The sequence below is a fragment of the Lineus longissimus genome, chromosome 16 (assembly GCF_910592395.1).
Source record: "Lineus longissimus chromosome 16, tnLinLong1.2, whole genome shotgun sequence".
In the NCBI taxonomy this organism is placed as follows: Eukaryota; Metazoa; Nemertea; class Pilidiophora; order Heteronemertea; family Lineidae; genus Lineus; species Lineus longissimus.
The window spans coordinates 5,405,684-5,427,600 of record NC_088323.1 but is presented as its reverse complement, the minus strand read 5'-3'; the positions used below and the strand labels follow the sequence as shown (position 1 = coordinate 5,427,600).

The 21,917-nt window shown below is 39.5% G+C and overlaps 2 protein-coding genes across 3 annotated transcripts; one reads left to right on the top strand and one right to left on the bottom strand.

Annotated features, from left to right (window-relative positions):
- Positions 1–52: 52 nt before the first annotated feature.
- Positions 53–11,624, bottom strand: LOC135500401 (calmodulin-like). 2 transcript variants are annotated; one of them, XM_064791852.1, is made up of 5 exons: positions 3,565–3,601; positions 2,451–2,625; positions 2,070–2,187; positions 1,756–1,871; positions 53–1,375 (listed from the first exon to the last, which is right to left on the bottom strand). In XM_064791852.1, exons 1-5 carry the CDS (start codon positions 3,583–3,585, stop codon positions 1,332–1,334), a joined length of 474 nt encoding a protein of 157 aa, XP_064647922.1. In that variant the 5' UTR covers positions 3,586–3,601; the 3' UTR covers positions 53–1,331. The 2 variants fall into 2 exon arrangements, with proteins under 2 accessions (XP_064647922.1, XP_064647923.1); XM_064791853.1 differs by lacking the exon at positions 3,565–3,601 and adding an exon at positions 11,510–11,624 and having other exon boundaries at positions 55–1,375.
- A 480-nt stretch (positions 11,625–12,104) lies between these two features.
- Positions 12,105–21,309, top strand: LOC135500123 (rab GDP dissociation inhibitor beta-like). Its single transcript, XM_064791360.1, has 10 exons — positions 12,105–12,283; positions 12,751–12,858; positions 13,573–13,690; positions 14,211–14,366; positions 14,763–14,961; positions 15,342–15,473; positions 15,672–15,840; positions 16,109–16,217; positions 16,798–16,997; positions 17,209–21,309. The coding sequence occupies exons 1-10, from the start codon at positions 12,239–12,241 to the stop codon at positions 17,344–17,346; spliced, it is 1,374 nt and encodes a 457-aa protein (XP_064647430.1). The 5' UTR covers positions 12,105–12,238; the 3' UTR covers positions 17,347–21,309.
- Positions 21,310–21,917: the final 608 nt, after the last annotated feature.

The window sequence follows — 21,917 nt, the reverse complement described above, 5'->3', positions numbered from 1 at the left end:
AACGCAAACTTTATTTAAGAATTCCTTTATTTTTTATAATGTTAACTACAGTAATTCTATGAGCCATAGCAAAAATACCAAACGAAGTAAAAAGCAAAAAAAGACCCTAAAAGTTGCCTAGATACCTAGGGTGGTCGTAGTGTTGCAAAACAACAGATATTATGCCAACTTTCTAGGATTAACTATCTTGTGGTGCAAAACATACATAGGGCAAGAGAAATCACAATTTTGCTTGGGTCTGTTAACTTCTACATCAAGAACTAAATGTATAATGTATTTCAAGGACTGGTTTAAGGTTTCGGAAGAAGGAAACTGAATAAACCAAGATCAGATATCTTAGTTCTTCAAAGTGAACAATAATCCCAGAAGAGTTGCAGTAAACTCTGTGGATTTGTTAAATATCCATGATTCGACCACCCTGGTACCTTTGACAGGCCTATTACACATCAGTAAAAATAACTTCATAGATACATGAACAATGAATTTACAGTATAAATATTTTACAACAAATTGCAAAGAGTAGTCATCTTGACGCCCCTACTATCATAATCCAGAGGCAAAGGTTATCTTTAAAACTTTTTTATTGTTTAACAAAGTAATGTCTCAGAAGTAGGAATGAACTTTTTAAAAGGTTTTTAAATGTTTCGAAGTGATTGAGATAACTGTAGAAACCAATAACTGTAGAAATGACAATGAAGACATAGTTCAGGATACCTTATTTCCTTCAATAAATAAATTTTTGACAACATTGGCATTTCTACTGTCTCCAAGTTTCTTTTTGCTGATGGTTCTTTAATAGGTTGACCAATATTCACAATAGTCTGCAGGTGCAATATGGAGCCCCCTTAATCATTTGGATATACGCTTCTCTGAAAGTGTATCTGTTTCCATTTCAGTGGGGGATGGTAGACAAATGATAGAATTGACTCGAGCCAGAAGGAACCATCTTCGGTTCAAAAAGACTCTGCTTCCCTTCGGAATAGTATCCCTCCCAAATGCAGACCTGAATAATTTAGATTGGAGGTATATCCGTGTATCATGAATGTGACCTTAGTTTCGTATGTACACAGTATACATGCTTAATAACTTGCATAAATTAACTAGAAAAGTCAAAATAAGTTATATATTGTTTGTTCAATTTCGCAGAGATGCTTAAAAAGGTCAATGAAGGGGATTTTTCATTCTGTTTCTTCAAGATAACAGATTTGTAATCCAACTGATAAAAAAATGTGGCCTGAGATGGGTACATGTATAAAATCCGATGACAGAGATTCAAAATGACAAGAATAAAAAAAGTTTATTGGCTGTGTTTAATCTCGATGGCAATGAATTCACTCACAATCTGGTGATAGGCTGTTCATCATGGTGACAAATTCTGAAAAATAGAGTTATACTGATCAGCTGTTTGTCATGAACTTTATGTCAGAAGGCCTAATTTCTTGATGTATCCCCAGTGGAGATTTGACAGTTACAATAATATTTAGGACAGGTCGTTAGAATATTGTTTGAGTATTTTGGTTCTCTTCCCATAGTTTGTTGGGCAGCGGTGTTTCAATCTGTTGTTCCCAGCTCTTTTGATATATTCCATGTTTTTCAACCCATAAGCCACTTTTTTCAAGTAGAAAAAGGCTCTCTCAGCAGTGGCCTATCAGGAAACCTCATGTTTGTGAGGTGCAGAAAGCATGGATGTGATTGGTTGAATGGCTACTGATCAACCTCAAATACAGATAGGAAGTCTAAACAAAGTGAGGTTACCTTCATAATTAATTTCTCCATCCCCATCCATATCTGCCTCTTTGACCATCAGCTCTACTTCTTCTTTCGTCATTGGCATACCCATTATTTGCATGGCATTCTGGAGCTCAACTCCACTGAAACACATAATGTCACTGATAATCACCAGGAAACAAGAACTGAACCTATTCAGTAACATCTTAGAACCAATCACAACCTGGCTAATTAATCTTTTGGACTGTTTATCTAAAGTGCAGTGTTGTCTTGAAAACTAGGTCATTAGGTCATATTTGACCTGAAGTGGCCCGTTTACTACTTGCTCATATCTTACTTACCTGATTGATCCGTCCCCATCCTTATCAAACATATCAAATGCTTCCTTCATACTCATTTCTGGCTGCTGATTTTTTGCCATTAAATTTAAAAATTCATCAAACTCTATCGTCCCATTTTCTAAAACAGAAGAGTAGAAGTGATTTAGACTATTTTAACAAATGTCAGAGTTGATGGCTAAGTTGGTTCAAAGTCAGTTCAAGGTGTCAGATATCATTCTCTGATTCTGTGGTGAAACTTAACAACAAAACCATTCGTTGGAAAGCTCTTCTTCACCGCTTTTGGCTATCATTTGTACCATGATAGTTTTTTTTCAGTGAACATTTATTGGACATTTCACCGCTCCCCCCCCCCCCTTCCCATTGAAGGAGCTATGAACTTACTATCTTCATCTACTTCGTCGATCATGTTTTCGAGGTCTTTCCTTGAGAGAGCCTTTCCTAGTGACTTCATGATGGCCCCAAGTTCATCTACGTCTATGTTGCCATTGCCGTCCGCGTCAAAGAGATCAAATGCCTCCTTGAATTCTTTAATCTGTTCATCAGTGTATTGGTCTGCCTAGAAAAATAAGAAATAGAAGAATATTTTAGCAGCTGCAGGTCTTTTTCGTGAAGACTGTTGGAGTCCTGCAGACAAATTTCTAAAGCCATGCGCCTTTATCTGCCAATTAACCAAAGGGCAAGACTCTTTTTCCAGGGTGAATATATTACCGTTACAACTACTCTCTTCCAATATGGCGGCTTGGGCAACCATCTTGAATTTCTTTCCCCCTTTGCACTTTTTAAAGAAAAGGGATTGCAAATTTATGTCATAAATTTGAAAACAGTCTCTCTTCAGGTCAGAAGATACAGTATTTGCAAGTAAAAAGGGACTAAAGGAAATCACCTCGCTGATGCTGCCCGCGGTATTTGAAAAACAACAGAAAGTGAAGGAACTATATAGCCGACATTCTAAGCTCAGCAGATGAACCTTTACCTTGGAACTTTACATTAGTTAATCACAAAGTAAACTTGGCCACTATAGATCACTTTCTGTGCAAACATGCTATCATATTTGTATGGAAGGAAAGAGTGTTTGCTTAATCTTTTGACTCTTGATGTGGTACCTTGGTGTTGACGTATAGTATCATGGGTCACGTTATGGCCGTATTTGTTAAATAGCACTTCATTCTCACCTAAATGTCCCCACATAAGATTTTACAATAAATGTGCCTCTTTGATGTGCCCTCCTTAAAGTCAACTTGTCCCTGCGTCGTTCTGGTTGTGACTTTGTCCTCAAAAGACCAAACCTTTTTTTGGACGTTTCATTGATGAATTTCGGTGAAATGCGGTGATCCTTTTAGTTGGCATCCTGAACCTCATGGTCTTATACTCCTTTAAAGTAGCCGGGGTATATTAAGATGTTATAAGATGCAAAAACCTTGGTGGTCAAGATGTTCAGTTTGTGGTGTTATTATATTTGTTAGTTTGGTGATATATAGCTGGCTGTACCACCTACCCCATTCCGGAGTATATCCATATCGACGCCATACTCCTCTAAGATATACTCGTGCCTGTCATGGTCACACTTTGGAAGAAGAAAACAAGACACATACAAAATAATAAATCAGATGCTAAAACTTAATCTTAAAGGGTAAACTTGGCATGGGATATGCTGGTTTTCATTGAAAAATTACTTTCATCTGGACCGTCTCCAAACAGAATCGTTTCGACAGGCGTAAAAGTGCTGGCAATATTTCGCTGTTTTGCTGCTACAAAAAAAATCAATCTAATTCATTCAGTAGTTGATGACCTTAAATCATTATTGAAGGTGTTATCATATCATTAGTAATGTTTTGTAATCATATAGCGAGGACCGAATATTTGCTGGCCCCGATTTACTGACTTATGCTGGAGGTGCTGGGAGCCATTCCGAGACCAATGCCGATCTATCGGGGCGTTATAGCCTTTGGGTGCTGTTTTCTCCATCTTTTTGGGGCTACTATACCATAGTATCATCCCTGGTTTCCGGTTTCCTCCTACTTATTATTGCAAATCGCCCAATATATTTTGTAGAGCTAATAATGTCCTTGTTGACGCTCAGCTCAACGCAATTACCACTTTACTTATCAATAGTAGGAATAAAAAAGCGTTGAGGTATTTGGGCATATATACTAGAATCGGCATTTAGGAAATAATTTCCTTGATTGCCTGGTTTGTGCAAATAAATTAACAATGTGTGTTGAGTGTTTGTATTTGTTTGAAAACTCGAAGTAGGGTAATCTGCTAGGTTATTGAAATGGAAGAATGGTTTGTGGACTCACTTGGGCTTATACCATAGGCCTACCAGTTGGCCCTTAAGGTATATTAACAGGTACATGTGCGCTGCCTAAGCCCCGAGAAATGACTTGGGCTTAACCAAATTATGAAACAATTATCCCGTCACACCCGATATATATATATATTCCAATCCGAACTGGTGAAGCTAACTTTAATTTGGTCAGAAGCCGTCGCGAATTTGAAAGCAACATCAATTTTATAAGGATGAATCCCATTACAAGAAGCCATGTGCGGCTTCCTTGATGGCTCTTTGTCGAGTCTATACTGTAAAGGGGTATTTGGATCGCCCGGCAGAGATTTTTCATCCCATGTTGTATGTGAGTTGTTGTCCCAGACTCATGTCAATTTTTTACATCCAAAACTCTCGCTCTTGTGCAGAAGCCCTAACAACTATCGTATTCTGCAGAACAGGGGAAGTTACATGATTGTTCAAAACACTGAGAAATTGAGCCCTCCACTTTGAAGTGGACCGCTTGCTGCAACGTTTCAAAATCTATAGTGAAGAGCATAGTATTTTGGTAAAATCGTTTGATATTTCGGCTGGTAGAGTCATCCCCGTCATAGTTGATACCTGTTTTCTGAAAGGAGCACAAAAATCGTTTTCATATGTGCGCCATTGGATTGTACTTTTGTGCAACGCCGCTTTATCATCTAAGCTAATAATATAATGAAAATAAACACTGAACAATATTCACATCATCTTGAGTCGCAATTTTTTTTCCTGGGCTAGGTGTATCAATTCTTATATTCATATATTATGTTCTACATAATCTGCCACTAAATTCTTTGATGACGCAAATGGCGCGCACAGTCAGGGATGTTTCTTCGGAACAGAGCTGCCGTTAACGTGAACTATGTCATGTATATCACACGTACATTGCAGATCAATACCATTTGAACCAACAGTGAAAGCCGAAAAACAAACTGCATCAATACGAAATAACAGAAGGACTCTTCGGTTTGGTTTTAACCCATGACAGTTTCTGTTGTGCAATGATTGAACCATCCGTGAAATTCATCTAAAATGGATGATATTGCCCTTTCAGTCACAATGGTAATCGTTTCTCGCCGGGTTTGCAGTATTTCATTGTGTAAAATACCCACAGAATGACTGCCCTACATTGGCCGTCGACCATGCACATTTGGCCATATCCTCTAGCTAAAGCAGCATTTCTGCTCGTTTATAAGAAACACATCAATTATTCTCTCGTGTTCATATCAATGCCACATTTCTTTGCCGCCAGCAGCCTCAAGAAGGCAGGACAAAACATCAATCCATCACTGCTGCCATATCGAATTCCAGTATGTCTGCCATCTTGGATTCCAATATGGCCGCCATCTTGGATGGTTTTGTTTGATGGCATCCCGTGTCTGGTCATCCTCAGATTCAGGCTGTTTCATGTTTAAAAAATCCAGAGGCGGAGTGTATTGAAAGCCTCTGGTTATATGAGGATGGCGTTCTGCATGACACATTCTTGGCAGCAAATGAAATTGTAGCCATATATTGGCCCGGGCATATTGGATTGCTTAACGGATCTTGAAGGTGACAAAGTCTGGTCATATCTTGGTGCTAGCGCCACCTCTGTCACAACTGTTCCTGTCCATATGATGATAGACATGCCCAGACCAGAACCAACGCTTTTTACTTCTACATTTTATTTAGTCAATGACAATATCAATAAAGTATTATGACTTCCCAAGAATATTTGCTTAAAATTATCAACATATTCACACAAGTCCACAAAAAGCCTATACACCAGGTGGCGAGCAGATATCTCTGTAAAAAATCACAGTAATACGGTATAGCATTAACTTACATTTTTGTTTTCACGCTCTTTCTCTATAGCCATGGCGCAAAGAACATATTTACGCAGTAAAATAAACGTCTTTTATGAAGACTTTTGACTATAAAGCGCACATTAAACCGATCTGTTTGATAATGTATATACAATTGTAGTTTGCTTGCCTTTCCTGCGGCTAAAAACAAGCACCAACTACATGAACTGTAAAGGAACTCACTTGCCGTCAGCATTGGGATTTAAGAACTCAAACATATAAGGTAATATGGTACAATCATCAATGCGCAATGATATGTAGGCTCAACGATTAACTCTACACAATCATCATTCTTCATTTGCCAAATGCACGCATGCCCGTTACGCGAAAAAGATTGCCTGAGGAACATAACTTTTTCCCGAGACTGTAGCAGACCCATTTGTTGGACGAGAGCAACATGGAATAACCATGCCTAGATTGAAAAAAATATGTAGAGTCTATGCTATAAAAAACAACCTATAGTTTGTATACATTTCGGCATCAATTGCAGCATTAACTACCATTATCACTAACTCCATGATCATCATCCGAAACTGCATCATTGTCGTATATTTTCTATCTATTGTGGTTTGCATTGTAGCAAGAATTAATAAAGACTAACATTTTGACTTTAGCAATGGTCACGACGATATTAATTGTTCATGAGTGTATTTTGTGCGTCTTTGATGTGACCAAGGACAGTCCAGTAATTAGCATTCATTTCCACTGTGAATTGATACATGTACCTTTTTCATCAAGAACGTGATTGTGTGTTCCTGTCACAGTGGTAAAGAGGACAGTCATTGAAATATATGATCAGCGAGAGACACGCCCCGAGTTTATATAATCCTTCTTTCGAAGGCACAGTCACACACCTCCTGCGCAGTCCATTTCGTCATCCTTATCGTCTTCCCATCATGAACCGGGCCGGGCGATATGAAGAGGCCCTTCGGCATCAAAGCACGATTAGTAACCCTCTCTTCCTTTAATAACTCCACCATGGTTACCCTCGCTCTACCCTGGTTGCCCAAGTTTCATAATTGTAGGAGACAGTAGACGTTTTAACCGCTTGACTTATGAGTTTCCAGGCGCCGAAACGAGAAGAAATCGCTTTCCGGTTCGTTACAGCTATTCAGAAATTTGTCTTGTAATCACCAATCCCACCATCTTGAGACCTCATCTGGACCGTCCGTTGGTGAATTCAAGTGAATGTGATTCATCTGATTGGTCAATATTGATTTCTTATCATTCAAAAGTAATGACGTAACAACGAAAATAATGACGTTACGAACAAAAGCGATGACGAAACTCGCAGGTTGGAAGAGTGCTTGAATAATTGAGGACATCTTCAATGTAAAGCGCTGTCATTTATAATACATGTCGGTTATGTAATAGGAAATTACTTTGTCTTTGGGAAAGGGGATGCGATTTTCATGTACGAGTGGGAAAGATGATTCACTTCAACACGCGATTGGTCTTCTGGTCTTAAAAGTTAAAATGCCCTTTTCCCGGTTTCCATTCGAGGGTGTCCATGATAGAGAGGTTCTACTGTATATTGTTTCCATTTTGATCTACTAAAGAACAAAGTAAAAAGTAACAAAGGTAATGCCGGGAAATAACCAATTTAAAGGATTGTAAAGGTTTTCCCGTGGCACATTGCCTGTAGGAAAAGAAAACCCTTTCTGCATCGGAGAGAATGCGTGGGCCCAGATGACTGCTGAGGAGCAGAGACTTCATCCATTATAGAAACCCTGCAACCACCTCTGGTCTGCATCCGATGAAACTTGCGTCAAGCTTTCGATAAAGTTCAATTCTGCGCAGCGTAAAAGAAGTGCGCAGAACTCTCTCACGCGCTATTCTCAAAACCAACAGCAATGATGAAGCACGCAACATGGGAATCCATTTAAAGTATTCTGGGTTTGAGGACTTTAGCATGTTCAATACTATAATAGCACCTAGCTACAGCAATTCAAGAAATACTATTCTGTGAGAGGTGCTTTATCGATTTCTGATACTTAGCATTTGGCCTTGGTTTGGAAAGGCACTTTTAGCTCCGGCAAATATCAAGTATGACAAATAGGACATGTTTTATGCATTTGAAGCATCTTATAGCCAAGCAAGCACATGATCCCTACCGAACGAAACAGGCAGGATTTCAATGCGTTGTGATCTAAAACCCCTGCATAATGTCGAAATGCATTTGGGTGAAAACCCATAAACCTATTTTGAGTGCAGTACAATACAATGGGAGATATTTCAACGTTTGTGTCAACATTAAACAAATTCAAGATGGCCGCCAAAGTTTTTTTTTATCGAACCATTGCCTTTCTTGTTGTCCCCATCAATTAAATTAATCAAATAAAGATGACAACGGCTGTGCATTGCTATTGCTAAATAGCGACTGGCACTGCTGATCGGTTTGAATATCATAAGGACATTTTCGGCCAACTTGAATTTCAGGTCGACCTTAAAAGTACATCGCGTTTTATAAAAAGGTTGTCTTATTTTTCAAAGTTTTTTTCCAATACAGATTTCAAGAGAGTCGAGTTTTATTTATAAGGTGAATGAAATGTGTAAGGATTCTAATATTCTTGGGTAAAATGGCATGGACACGCATTGCACGTGATATGTCCGTGTTCCATTCGCCCACCCGTCCCAACGGAATTATTATTATTGTGTCTAGCGGTGCCACACTAAAAGGTTCTCCCTTGAGAATTAAACCAAAGAACATTTGTATAATCTAATGATTTTTTTCATCCACTCCTAATAAACCAATTATCGCACATACAGCCAAGCTTGCAAATCTGCCCAAATATATGTTTCTTTTTCTTGATTATGTTTTGCACGAACTATTTCCCGAAGCGATTTCGATAATTTCGTTTTTCTTGGCACCTCATGAATGTGAGTAGGTTGTGTTGAGAACCTCTGACCCCTACAGTTTGCGCTTAGTTTTCGCCCAGACGAGTTTTCAGACCAAGAATAATAGAATATATTGACATATGTATTCTTTACTTAAAGGGGGCTATAGGCAGGAGCCAGAGGGTGCAATTGGGGTCTCCATGTGACCGAGCATGGTGTTGATTCTTGCAGAGAGTCGTAATGCAGACAGCTCCCCGAGTTCAAGTCATCAAAAGGGTTTAACGTGCAAGAGAACATCTGGCCAGGTTTGCCCGATAAATGACGTGATTATTCTCAGTAACCATCCCGACGAACATTCAAGATGGCTTCTGTGGCAGCCATCTTGGATGGTGCAAAATGCAATGACATCTTTTGCATCTCATTCCTTGTCAAAGCCAACTTGTTTACTTTCATTATTGACGAACATTATTGTAGCTGAAGAGTTCTGTATGTGGCCTTCATATTGCTAATGAAATCGACGGGACACACTTGTGGTCGTACTCCTGTAGATGTCTATGCTTTCTACTTGATGCCAGGTATTGAAAGAGTGGTAATTCCCGCCATGTTGTCTGGCCTGACATGATATTGCAATTCCCAAATAACTACATTTCACTCCTTTCTAAAATCACAAGTGACATCAAGCCTCATCAGGATATCGTCGGCCCTTGTGGTGATTGGTTTAAATCTCATCAGGTGACCACAGAACGATATGCAATGTGTTCCAAACGCTTCCAACGCATTCTATGATGCGTCCAGTTCTCTGCTGGGCATCCTGAACTTCAGGCCCACACTTGGCACTAACGTGTGGGAGGGGAGGAGATATATACGACTGACTCTGGTTTTTCACAGATGTCTTGCCAGTATTGATACTGCATGTATAAACCTTGAGAAATGGTATTCGTTGGCATTGTCTCAAGAATTCGAAAACAATATGAAGGAATAAGTTTCAAATACCCGTGTCACCTTTGTAAACAACTAGATCTACTTGTTTTCGGCAGGTCGAGTGTTGGACACTAATCTTAAAACTATTTCAATCTGTTCACATGCGTGTTTTGGTTTTATGGGTACATAATACTCCAAATCTAAATCCGTTTCCTAAAAGGGCCGAGTCACTAAGAACGTCAAACAGAGGTCGGATATAGGTTGTGCCAACGGACACTGGTTGTGACAGAAATTGTCTTTTCGGTGTCGCAGACTGATTCGAATAAAGGTTCCATAACCCACATTCACGACATTTACTGGGTTCGTCGCCCAGTACCTTTGTTTGTGGGCGTGAAACGCTCTCTGAATCGCGTATGTGGGTATATGGACCTTCAGTTTAGCTCCGGCGCATGTTGGGGGATTTTCGGGTAAATCCTTTAACTGTGACACTTGGAAAGCAAATCTGGTTTGGACATCAGGCTTTATTCAGTATACCGGTATGTAAAGATGATTAGCCGTTTTAACGCAGATACACATGGAGTTGTTTGCTGGTCAATATCTTTGTTTTGGTCCGTCAAAACTTGTTTTCGCTACTGGAAGATAAGGCCTTTATACGTAGATTTTGTTTTTCTACTGGTTGCTTTAAAGGCCTTTCGCAAATCGCAAAAATTAAATAAAAAGGCGCGAAAAGTTTTCTGTTTATTCTACAGTACTCCATCAATATCACCATCATGCCAGCATCGTATCAAAGATAAGACGATAAATGCGATTCAGGATGCAACATCCCATTCTTTATATATACTATTAGGGTTCAACGAATATGAATTTATGTATTTAAATCTGGAAATTAACCTATCTGGCCGCATAATAGCTGACCCGAATTATATTTTCCCATTCTTTTATTAAATTAACGGTCGTCTATGCGTATATATACATGTATTTCGCCCAGACGACTGGTATTATTGGATATCTCGACCAAATATACATGAACTGTGTATTAATTACTTTCACCCCCGGTTTTTATCCAACGAATAAGTAGCGCTTTCAACTTTTTAAACTAAACCATTGAATCTGGAAGGATGGTTGAGACACTGGTCGGACTCTCTGCGACTTACGGTTAGGAGGGCCCTAGTTCAACCCCAGACAACGCCTAGTAAAAGGAAACAGTAACTTACTTGTGCAAACTATTGGCTAATTAAAATTGATATCATTTGTGCGCCAAAGTACAATTTATCGATCAAATTGATAGTCTTGACTCAAAATCTAACAATTTTGTTCGTTCCCAGCTTGCAAGAAAATAACCCCACGAATAATACGGGAGGCGTCCCCTCATTACACTCCTGCCGCGGTGCCCCGTGGACCAGCCTCGTCCCGCCCCAAGACAGTATGGATAGGATAACGAAATTGACTAACCCGTTCGTCCCCTTTACGCACCCCATCCCAGCCCTAATTAAAGATCAACTAACTACGATATAAAAAAGTTCACTCACCATTTTATAGGGTTATATTTCCGTCAATCCCGTTTCTCAAACGATATCCCCTTGCCGTTGCGAGTCCGCAAATAAATGAAGATTTACAGTCGAATTTGTTTTTACTAGCCCCATTGACCCATTCCATTCGTGACGTCACTAGGGACGTCCAGGCGGTGCCGTTTTATTCCCACTACGGATAAGACCATTGTTCTGCTTTGAGATAGATTATCAGTTGCGGATCTGCTCGTGCTGCCCTTGATGGGGGGGGGGGGGGGGGTCTTGTCGTGCTCATCAGGTCTAGTTTGTGGCAGCATCTGCAATCTCATCAGGTCTGGTTGTCCCAGCATCTCCTGTCTGTCAGGTCTGGTTGTGACAGCATTATGCTGTATCATCAGGTCTGGTTGTGGCAGCATGTTATTGTATATTTGTTGCAGTATCTGCTGTCTCTTCAGGTCCATGCAATGATCAGGGGAATTTTATTGTAGGAAGGATTTAGTTTCAAGGGATATTTTTACCGTTACACCATTATTGGGCTCGGAGCTGCTGCCACCTCTTAACAAGTTATGAAACTAAAATTGCTACTGCGCATACAATTTCGCGCACTGTACCGGAAGTTCCTTGTGATAGCGAATTGGTGATCAGTTTTTGTGCAATAAAGGTCTAATAAATCCTTTTTTGCCCCGCAAAATCACTTAAAAACAAACTTCTTAGTATCTTTAGAACGTTGGCTAACATCAAAATCCAACAATGGATGAAGACTATGACGTGATTGTGCTTGGAACTGGTCTGAAGGTGCGTCCAAAATTTTGACTGAAAAGTGCCCACCCACCATTATTTTTCAACCGGTGCATCATTTCCTGGTTTGGATAGCTGCCATGTCACGACAGCCATGGTCAGAATGGTTGTGTCGTGTGTACAGATATCTTGTCACCGGCATTTTATCAATCTAACTTTAGACTGTTAGTGGGTCTACTGGGGACGTAGTTCCTCGAATGGATGATTTCGACAAGGACAAACCAGAACCAAAGCCAAACCCACTCGGAACACTAGAAGACTAGAAGCCCTCGCTTGGCCAACCTCTTTCCATTAATTTAAAGCTGGTCATCGCAAAGAAATTTTGTCAAGAAGAAGAAGAATTTTTCATATTCGGTTCTAACCGATGACAGTTCCCTAAACTGAATGACATGCAGAATCAATGTATCCAAACTGACCAAATCGTTCTTACTCCCCACTGCACAATACCTGTATTCTCTTTTCAGGAATGTGTTCTTAGTGGAATCTTCTCCATAGATAAGAAGGTGGTACTCCACATGGACAGAAACAAATACTATGGTGGAGAAAGTGCCTCCTTGACGCCGATTGATGAGGTAAGTGACCTTAAAGTTGAACCTCTCTATAAGGGACACCCATGGGACCAACAATTGCTGTCCTTAATACTAATAGAGAGATGTCCTGATTAGAGAGGTCAGATTGCAGGGAATCAAAAAAATTGGACCAAAACTTGTGTCCTTAATAATAGTGTCCTTAATATTGAGGGTGTCCTTAATAGAGAGGTGCCCGCTAAGAGAGGTTCCACTTTAACACATAAGTTGAGAACTCTTCACAACAGCAACATATCGCAGATCCTTTATATATATGTATAGGGATAAAACTCTACAGAATGAGGACGAATTTTGTTTACATTTCAAGCCGTATAACTATAAGGAAGGATCTGTGATAAGTCACTGATCTAAACCTGCTATTCAGAAAAGTTGGCCACCCATACCATTGATCTGGAGCACTTTTGTTGGATACATGGCGGTACAATTCCTGATGACATGCAGATATAAATCATGATCAGGGGTTTTCATTCTTGCATGTGTTAAAGGAGTCAATCCTCCATCATGGAGAATGAAACCTGCAGTGGACTTACTCTGGTGTCTATGAGTAAGACCATCTATGAAAAAAAAAGATAGGAAGTGTCTGCCTGCTACCCCAATTTTGAGAATAGATTCAAAAAATTAATCGATGATGCTTTTGATTTTCATTTCTTAACAGAAGCCCTAATCATGTAATTTCGTTTTCAATGCACTATGTTTCAGTTTTGGAAGAAGTTCACTCCAAAAAAGACGGCTGAAGAAATCACTGCACTTTGTAAAAAATATGGAAAGCCACGTGATTGGAACATAGACACTGTTCCTAAGCTCATTATGGCCAAGGGTAAGATCTTTTTCTTAAAAATAATGTGTTGCCCCCTATATCTCCTGTGTCAGTAGTTTGCTGTTTTTACTAGCTTTAGACTTAAGTTCTTGTTAGGTTTTGAACTTGAGGGTATTGGAAGCACTGTTACAACTTCTTGCGGCAAATATTCTCTTTTACTGAGAAAGTTCAGAATATTGAACCCACTGAAATTTTGTAGCTCAGATATTCAGTTCAGCCCTAAATGCCCATATTTTACAGAACATAGATGAAATGAAATCCTATTCAGATAGTAGAACAGACTTGCTGATTATCACTTTTTCCAAATAAAATATACACCTTATTTTCCACTCGCCTTCATAATGATATTCCTTCATGATGAGATTTTCGAATTTTAATCTAAAAGCAAGATCAAGGTAGCGTTTTACAACAGATATCGCATTGACTGCTGTTCGAAATGCAATGAAAATGCGTGTCTTTACGTATAATGTCAGCTTCGCGGATCTGAACCACTCTATTGTTTTGTTGCACACTTCTTCAGGTAAACTCACTCACTTACTAATCCATACGACCACCGACAAGTACCTGGACTTCCAGTTGGCCGACGGAAGCTACGTTCAAAAATTGGCCAATGAGAAAACTGGTGCAGGAAAGTTGCACAAGGTGCCCTCGAATGCTGAAGAGGCTCTTAAATCAAGTAAGACTATCTTTTCTCAAAGCTTGTGAGAAATTCTCCGCTCTTAAATCCTACAGATTGGAGGAAAATCTATGGGTTCTGGAAAGGTCATAGAGTGCGCTGGGTGTTGAAAGCAGGAATTCAGGAATTGAATACTATAAACCCCTTTATTTTTAGCCCTGAATTTACCAAAAAATACTTTTCAGATTTCACTACCTTTGAATTCTGCGATTGGATGGGTTTGCCATGATTACATCATTATCTCAGTTCTGTTCTGACCCCTCTTGCACGAAACTCATGGAAATATTAGGCTTTTGAAAATTAAGGGTGTTAACGAACTCCCCATGCCATGTGGACCAGTTTTATCGACTTTCTCTTTAAAAAGGACTTTACTAAATATCACCATGTCACTTGCAGGCTTGATGGGTATCTTCGAGAAGAGGAAGTTTCGAAGCTTCATCATGCACGTGGATCAGTTTGAAGAAAATGACAAGAAGACCTGGAAGGGAATGGACCCCCATAAGATGACCATGGCAGAGATATTCTTGCACTTTAACTTGGACAAAAACACTCAAGACTTTGTTGGACATGCTTTGGCTTTGTACAGAGAGGATAGGTGAGTTTGGTTCTTCCTGTCAAGTAGTTTTGACTGATCAGCTAACAACAATGTCATCATTAAATTTGGGGTCTTAAGGGATGTCACTGCAGCATATCATGGTAGTTTTTGTCAGGATACCCCACTGGATATCTGAACAGAAAATGTCTTAAAACACGAGCTGCACACAACTGTTTTCCACTTCTGGCCAAACTCAAAAGTCGGTTCGGAAAATGTCCCTCACACTTCTTGACCAACCGCAGGGCCCAAAACAAGATAAGTCATTAACTTAACTTGGTGTTCTATCCTTCAGTTAAGTCCTCAGTCTTGACACCAACTTTTAAACGTCAGTCATAGCAACAAATCTTGTTTTAACAACCAGGCCCTCTTTTCTATTTCAGTTATTTGACGCAGCCTTACTATAAAACTTTCCTGGCCATCAAACTGTACCAAAGGTCTCTTGATCAGTACGGCAAATCGCCTTACCTGTACCCATTGTACGGTTTAGGCGAACTACCACAGGCATTTGCAAGGTAAGCAATCTCGATAGTTTAAGGCCAGAAATATGTGCCAAGCTAACTTACCCTGTGAGACCGAGTCCGTGCTCTAGAATCTTTTTGGGGTTAGTAATGTGCCTCTGATGATACTTGCTTGACTTCAATTTAACAAAGGCTGTGTTAAAGTGCGAGAATTTGTAGCGATGTGGTTGTATCGTCTTGTGTTCTTTCCAGGCTGTCCGCTGTGTACGGCGGGACCTACATGTTGGATAAACCAATCGAAGAGCTTGTTATGGAGGATGGGAAATGTGTCGGCGTCAAGTCCCAGGGCCAGATCGCCAGGGCCAAAATGGTCGTCTGCGATCCGTCGTATGCTCTTGACAGATGCAAGAAAATTGGTGATGTAAGTGAAAATGAGTCTCATGTCCAACATATTGAAAAAAGGATAACTATCATCCTCCTGTTCCACAGCTTTGGCATTTCAAATTAATATTCCGATTATGGGCCAGAGGAGATAAAGGAATTTCTTGTCTGCATACATCTTATGGGTCAGAGTAATACTTTTAGTTCTTTTAATAACTCCTCAATGTTGAAACCAGACATGAAGGATTCCAGTGTTCAAAAAGAAAAATCCCAAGCGAATAATTGTCATGATTCTTGTTGTTTTGCAGGTCGTAAGAGCTTACTGTTTTCTGGATCACCACATACCAAACACAAATAATTCCAACGGCGTGCAGATTATCATTCCGCAGAATCAAGTGATCCCAAGGCGAAAGTCAGGTACGTGTGATGAAAGTTGCTGGTGGGGCAGCGTAGTTGATCTCATCCAGTTTGTTCTTATACTGTTCTCCAAGATGACTCGTGTGGCGTTGCATTGTGTTACGGTGTTGTATATCTTTTTGATGCATACTTAAGTGAAAAGTATAGCCATGATATTTTGACACGGCGTGCAGATTATCTTATCCAGGCAGAAAGTAGCTGGAGATAGACCCCTGCCAGACTGAGACTCATTACTGTCAAGTGTCATTATTCTGTGTTATTTTCCTGGATTTCGTGAGTAACCTAGTCTACAGAAACAAAACACCTGTGACAATTTGGCAATTTTCAGTACAAATCTGGTCTCTAAAATTCAGCTTGGTGATTTTACTTTCCGACATCTATATATCGATGGTATGAGCACAAGTCTGGTCTCTAATGTTCAGCTTGGTGATTTTACTTTCCGACATCTATATATCGATGGTATGAGCACAAGTCTGGTCTCTAATGTTCAGCTTGGTGATTTTACTTTCCGACATCTATATATCAATGGTATGAGCACAAGTCTGGTCTCTAATGTTCAGCTTGGTGATTTTACTTACAGACATCTATATATCGATGGTGTCAGCCACCCACAATGTCACTGCTAAGGGGTACTTCATCGCCACGTGTAGCACAACGGTTGAGACGGCCACACCGGAGGATGAGCTCAAACCCGCGATTGACTTACTGGGCCCCTGCATGGATAAGGTCTATCACGTATCGCCAATGTATGTGCCTGTCGACGATGGCAAGGAAAGTAATGTAAGTCTGAAAGTCTCATCGGTGAACAATTGGAAATTAATGAGTTTCATCACCATCGAGATTTTGTCATTTTGAGAAAAACGTCGTGCACGTTTGGAACTTAACTATCAGTAAATGCATTGCAAACTTTTGTTTGAACATTTCATCACAAATGTTTTACAGTCACTTTATAGTAATAAAATCTCACGTAGTTTTCAATTTTTTTCGTTAGATATTCATCAGCAAGTCATATGATGCAACTAGCCACTTCGAGACGACATGCGAAGACATCGATGCCATCTACGAGCGTGCTATGGGAAAAAAGTTTGACTATTCTCAGGTCAAATACCAGAGAGAAGAACAAGAGTAATAGCATCATTGTCATCTAGGTTCATGTTGGTAATGTTACTAACTATTACAGGATTGAGGCGGACGTGTAACAATGTTAAAAATTTGGTAACGATTCGAAAAATGTGTTACCAAAAACTCTCAATGAAAACATAGCGCTTACTTTGAACGCATTGAACATCTCTGATGAGGGTTTATCATTCTTTGGATCTTCATATTGTTTTACTAAACTTGGAAACTGAACTGTGTCTCATTCCTCTATGAGTTTGAATAACTTCATTGCGTTGGTCAAGTTCATAAGGGACCAGTCATTTAGTACGTACACACGATTGTCAGAATTTTATTAACCCCTCCCCTATTGTATGCAAGAGCCCACACACCCTCCTACGTAGGTGTGTAAAAAAATGTCGGTTGATACTTGTGTATGTAGACAATGCAATGGTTGGTGTCGTTATGCTGTTTGATAGAACACTTTTTTGGTACAAATGCAATAGAACATATCATCTTCTTGGCAAGTAAAAAAGGTTCCATTATCTTTCAACCCCTTGCCCCACCCACCCCTATACACACAGGTATGTGGAATAAACTTAAATTTACACCCATCTCCCCCTTTGTGTGTATGTACCCAATGAACAGCCAAGCCCTAAGCTTTATAACTTGTGTTGTTTTGGCAGAGTCTGTCTAGAAGACCAGTATATAAAACATCTGGTAAAGCTGATCATCTTTTTGCAAGTAGGACTCTTTCAATTAGTCGGCCATTATAAAAGTACAGTAAATATTGATAAGATTTGATTAGATTTGTGCCAATACAACAAATTTTTTCTTAATACGTGCTTTTCTGAAATGTGCTTTGGTTAATTTGTTTCTTGTTGTATTGGAATGGCGAAATATCCATTATGATCTTAGAAATTCTGATCAACTTGATTAACTGATGGATGCTGTACTGTATGTCTTGGTACAAAGTGTCCCAATTTGTACAGCTGTGGAATTGCTAGTGGTTCATCACTGTAGGTTCTGTGGTCGTCTTTAAATCTGGGCCTACCGTGGATCCTACCAAGTATTGAACAATCCATGTTGCCTTCTAATACATAATGGGAAAATGCATTACTTGATGCACGAGGTGAACCTCTCTACCTGTTGCTGAAGGAGTGAATGACTAGTAATCTTTGCACAGTCTGCTTTTATAGTAGAGGCCCATGTTTAAAAGGTAGTGCATCGATAGTTGGATTGTTGTATATGCTAGGATCTACCACTCGATATTGTCTCGTGTTCATAATATTATTTTGGAAACATGATATCTTAAATCGCTTCTTTTAATGTCTTTTTTCATCATGTCATCCAACTGCAAAATTAAGGTTTATAAATTAAAAGTAAGTTTCAGAATTCCTGAAGAGCAGCTGACAAGTATAGCTGTGTGATGTGTTATCCTGTGTGGTCCCTTTAAATTTGACACAAAATACCGCGTGTTGTGTTCTAGGTGATTATGTACATGGCAACTGAAGAGAAATGTCCCATATCATCTTATGAGTATGTGACCAAGATGGCCGCATGTTCGTAGATGTGAAATGGGTAGTTTTAGTAAAAGTATGACTAGTCATTTGTTTCCTAAACTCTTATAACTTTTTTCTCCCACTATGGTTTCTTCTCTGGATGATGCAGTTTTAGACCAACAGCGTTAGTTTACCCAGTAAGTGTTTAGATGCTAGGAGTACATGTCTTCTCTGTCCTACTCACTGTAAAAGCTATAACCGACAAGCTCTTGTTGATGGAACTAGTGCACCTAAATGGGCAGTAGATAAATTTTCAAATACTGTCGTTCAATCTTGAAATGAATGTATTTAAATCAAAGCATTGTCATAGCCAGTGCCGTTTAGAGTTACTTTATCTCAAATTTGCCAGGGAAGGTGCTTGTGTATGTGAACATTTTAACCGTCGTTGAGTGTTTTGTAGGAACTATTTTAATTTCACATCAAGCAATACTCCGAGGATTTTACGCTTGTCAAGGGTAATTTGTCACCTATGTGATTGGCTTAATTGTACAGGGTCCTTGCCCAGACCAGGGCACAGTAGCGACGACCGCCTTAAAGTCGATTCTGACGTCTTAGGGCAACAGCTCAACCCTGTTTCATAGGATGCATGCTGTTTTAGCAAATTTGAGATAAAATGAACTGATATGTAGAATTTTGCAAGTGTATAATGGTATAATCGTAACATTCGTCAGACTCGCAAGTATCCATTTGATTTTAAAAAATCATATTCTGAAGTTGTCGAATTGTAAATGCAAATTTTGTGTACATACTTTGATTGGTTGTAATCAGGATATGTGTTGTAGTAGTCATATGTACATAGCATGACGGACAGACGCCCTGCGCTAGGACTCTGGATGCAAAAGGCCCATACTTGAAGGCTAACAGAAAAATGTCATGTGCTTTTTGTTGTTTCTTGTCATGAAGAAGTCTTTTCCAGAGAGTGGCTACATCGATTCATGATGTAACTTATCAGCCTCTTGTCGTGTTATGACATGTTACTGACAGGCTTGTGGCAAGTGACAAGTGAATCATGAGAAGTGACAACATGAATTCAATTTTAACCCAGCCTATTGAGACATTGTTATTGCGCAACTGTGCAGTTTAGGTGTAGGGTGGTTGCATCACGTCTGTGTATTTACTGTACTGCATGTATGTGCTAGAAGTAAAATATTAGGCACCAGTCATAAACACAATATAAGAAAATATAGTCCAGTGTTCTCCACACCCATCAGAAAAAAGGGAGGGGCACCCCTCTCGATTTTTTGCATTTTCCCCTTAAATTCAATTTTGTAGTGGTTGTCCATTGGGTTGCTGCATCCGCCTAGAACCTCTTTTCCAACTCTCTTATAACTCCAATCTATGTATTCAATTCTACCACTCCCCTAGAAAATTCCATGGAGAGCACTGCGTACTTATACAAAGTGATTTATTCTCACTGAAAAAGTAAGGCTTCTGTAATCTTTATACAATTTCAGAAGAGAATTTGATTTTTTTATGCACCCCTTGGTGTAATATGATATTGTCTTGGTTACATGTATGATTAAACACAGTATCTCAAAATATTATTTTGTGTGACTTTCTTGTATGGCTTACTATTTCATTCAAAGTTGATTTTCATGTGTGACTTTTCCAACCCCTATATTAGGGCGTAATCATAAGTGGCCTCTTCATTTGCGTGATTTCGATATAAAGCATAGACTAAATTGCCAAAATGAAGACATTTCATTCTCCGAGAAAGATGTTACGATGAAGTCCATAGTTTTTAACCTCTTCGCGCGCCTATGAACTCGAGTTAGGCACTCCTAGATTCCTCCTTGAGGTAGACCTGTGCCGTGATGCTTTTATCTGCTTGGCCGTGGGGGCGGTTCTGTCGATTTGTTCGTCGGGGGAGTCGGCTACTCAAGATTCTTCTAATTTCAAATAGGAAGAACTATCAACATGTCACTATGTGCATGTGCGTATATTTTGTTGCAATATTGTATGATAGTTGGGTAATCATGTGCATTGATGAAGGTAATGATGAAGCCAGTGCATTTAATAGATCGTACATCATTTAGAAATCCCTTCAAATGCCTGTACAGTGTGTAACAAAAAAACTTGATTTTGTTGAACAACTTGGCTTTTCTGTAGTATGCATTTACACTACTCATTCTTGCTGCTCGTGACATGGTACCTTTTACACTCGTAATAGTTGATGCTGATTCAAATGCACCTCCACTGACCCTGCAGGGAGTGAATTTTTGTTGCGCACTAACTACAACTGTCGCAGGGTGCTGCAATAAAAATTTCCTGTAGTTATGTTTGCATGGCAGTTGGCACTAGAGAGTGTAAATTGATGAACTCTTGATCAAGTTTCCATGAGACTTGATGAAATTTTCACAAGTCTTGTAAATTTGTTTCATTAAGTCATTGTATCAATCTGGAAGAATAAAGCTTCTTAATTATCTATAGTGAAACTATTTTTTGCTTTTGAATTAATGACTTGTTCAGGGCTGGTTCCCACCGGCAGTTTTTTCTCAACATTTTGATTTTGGAGCAGACGGTTTCCAGGTTGCACAGCTCCCTCAAATCTTCTTGTAGCTGCTTCAATGAGAGACCAGGATTCCTTGAACCTTGCAAGTGATTTGGAGTGCTTGGAACTCCTTAGATTTATCAATGAAAGCTTTATTCCCGCCTTAGGTTTTAACCGGGCCACCCAAAACTCCCCATATTTTGAAGAGGATCCGCGGGACCTCTGCTTTAACTGCTGTGACGTCACTAATGCTGAATAAATCCCAGAATGCAGGGTAGGTGTAAACTGTGGACGAAAGTGTGGACAGCGGCTAAGTTTGGTGGGCTGGCATTTCTTTGTCTTTCAATATATTTAAAAGAAATTGCAGTATATTATGCATTAAAATCGTTTTAATGGGTCAGCGAAAAAAAAAGGAAAAAAATTATTTTGATGGGCGATTTTGATCAATAATTGGACGGGCTTTTTTCGAAGTGGCCTTTCAAGCCGTTTGACTTTGTGGAGGGGAAATGCGAGGTATAGTGTCCAAATGTGGACTAATTATCAAAGAATTTG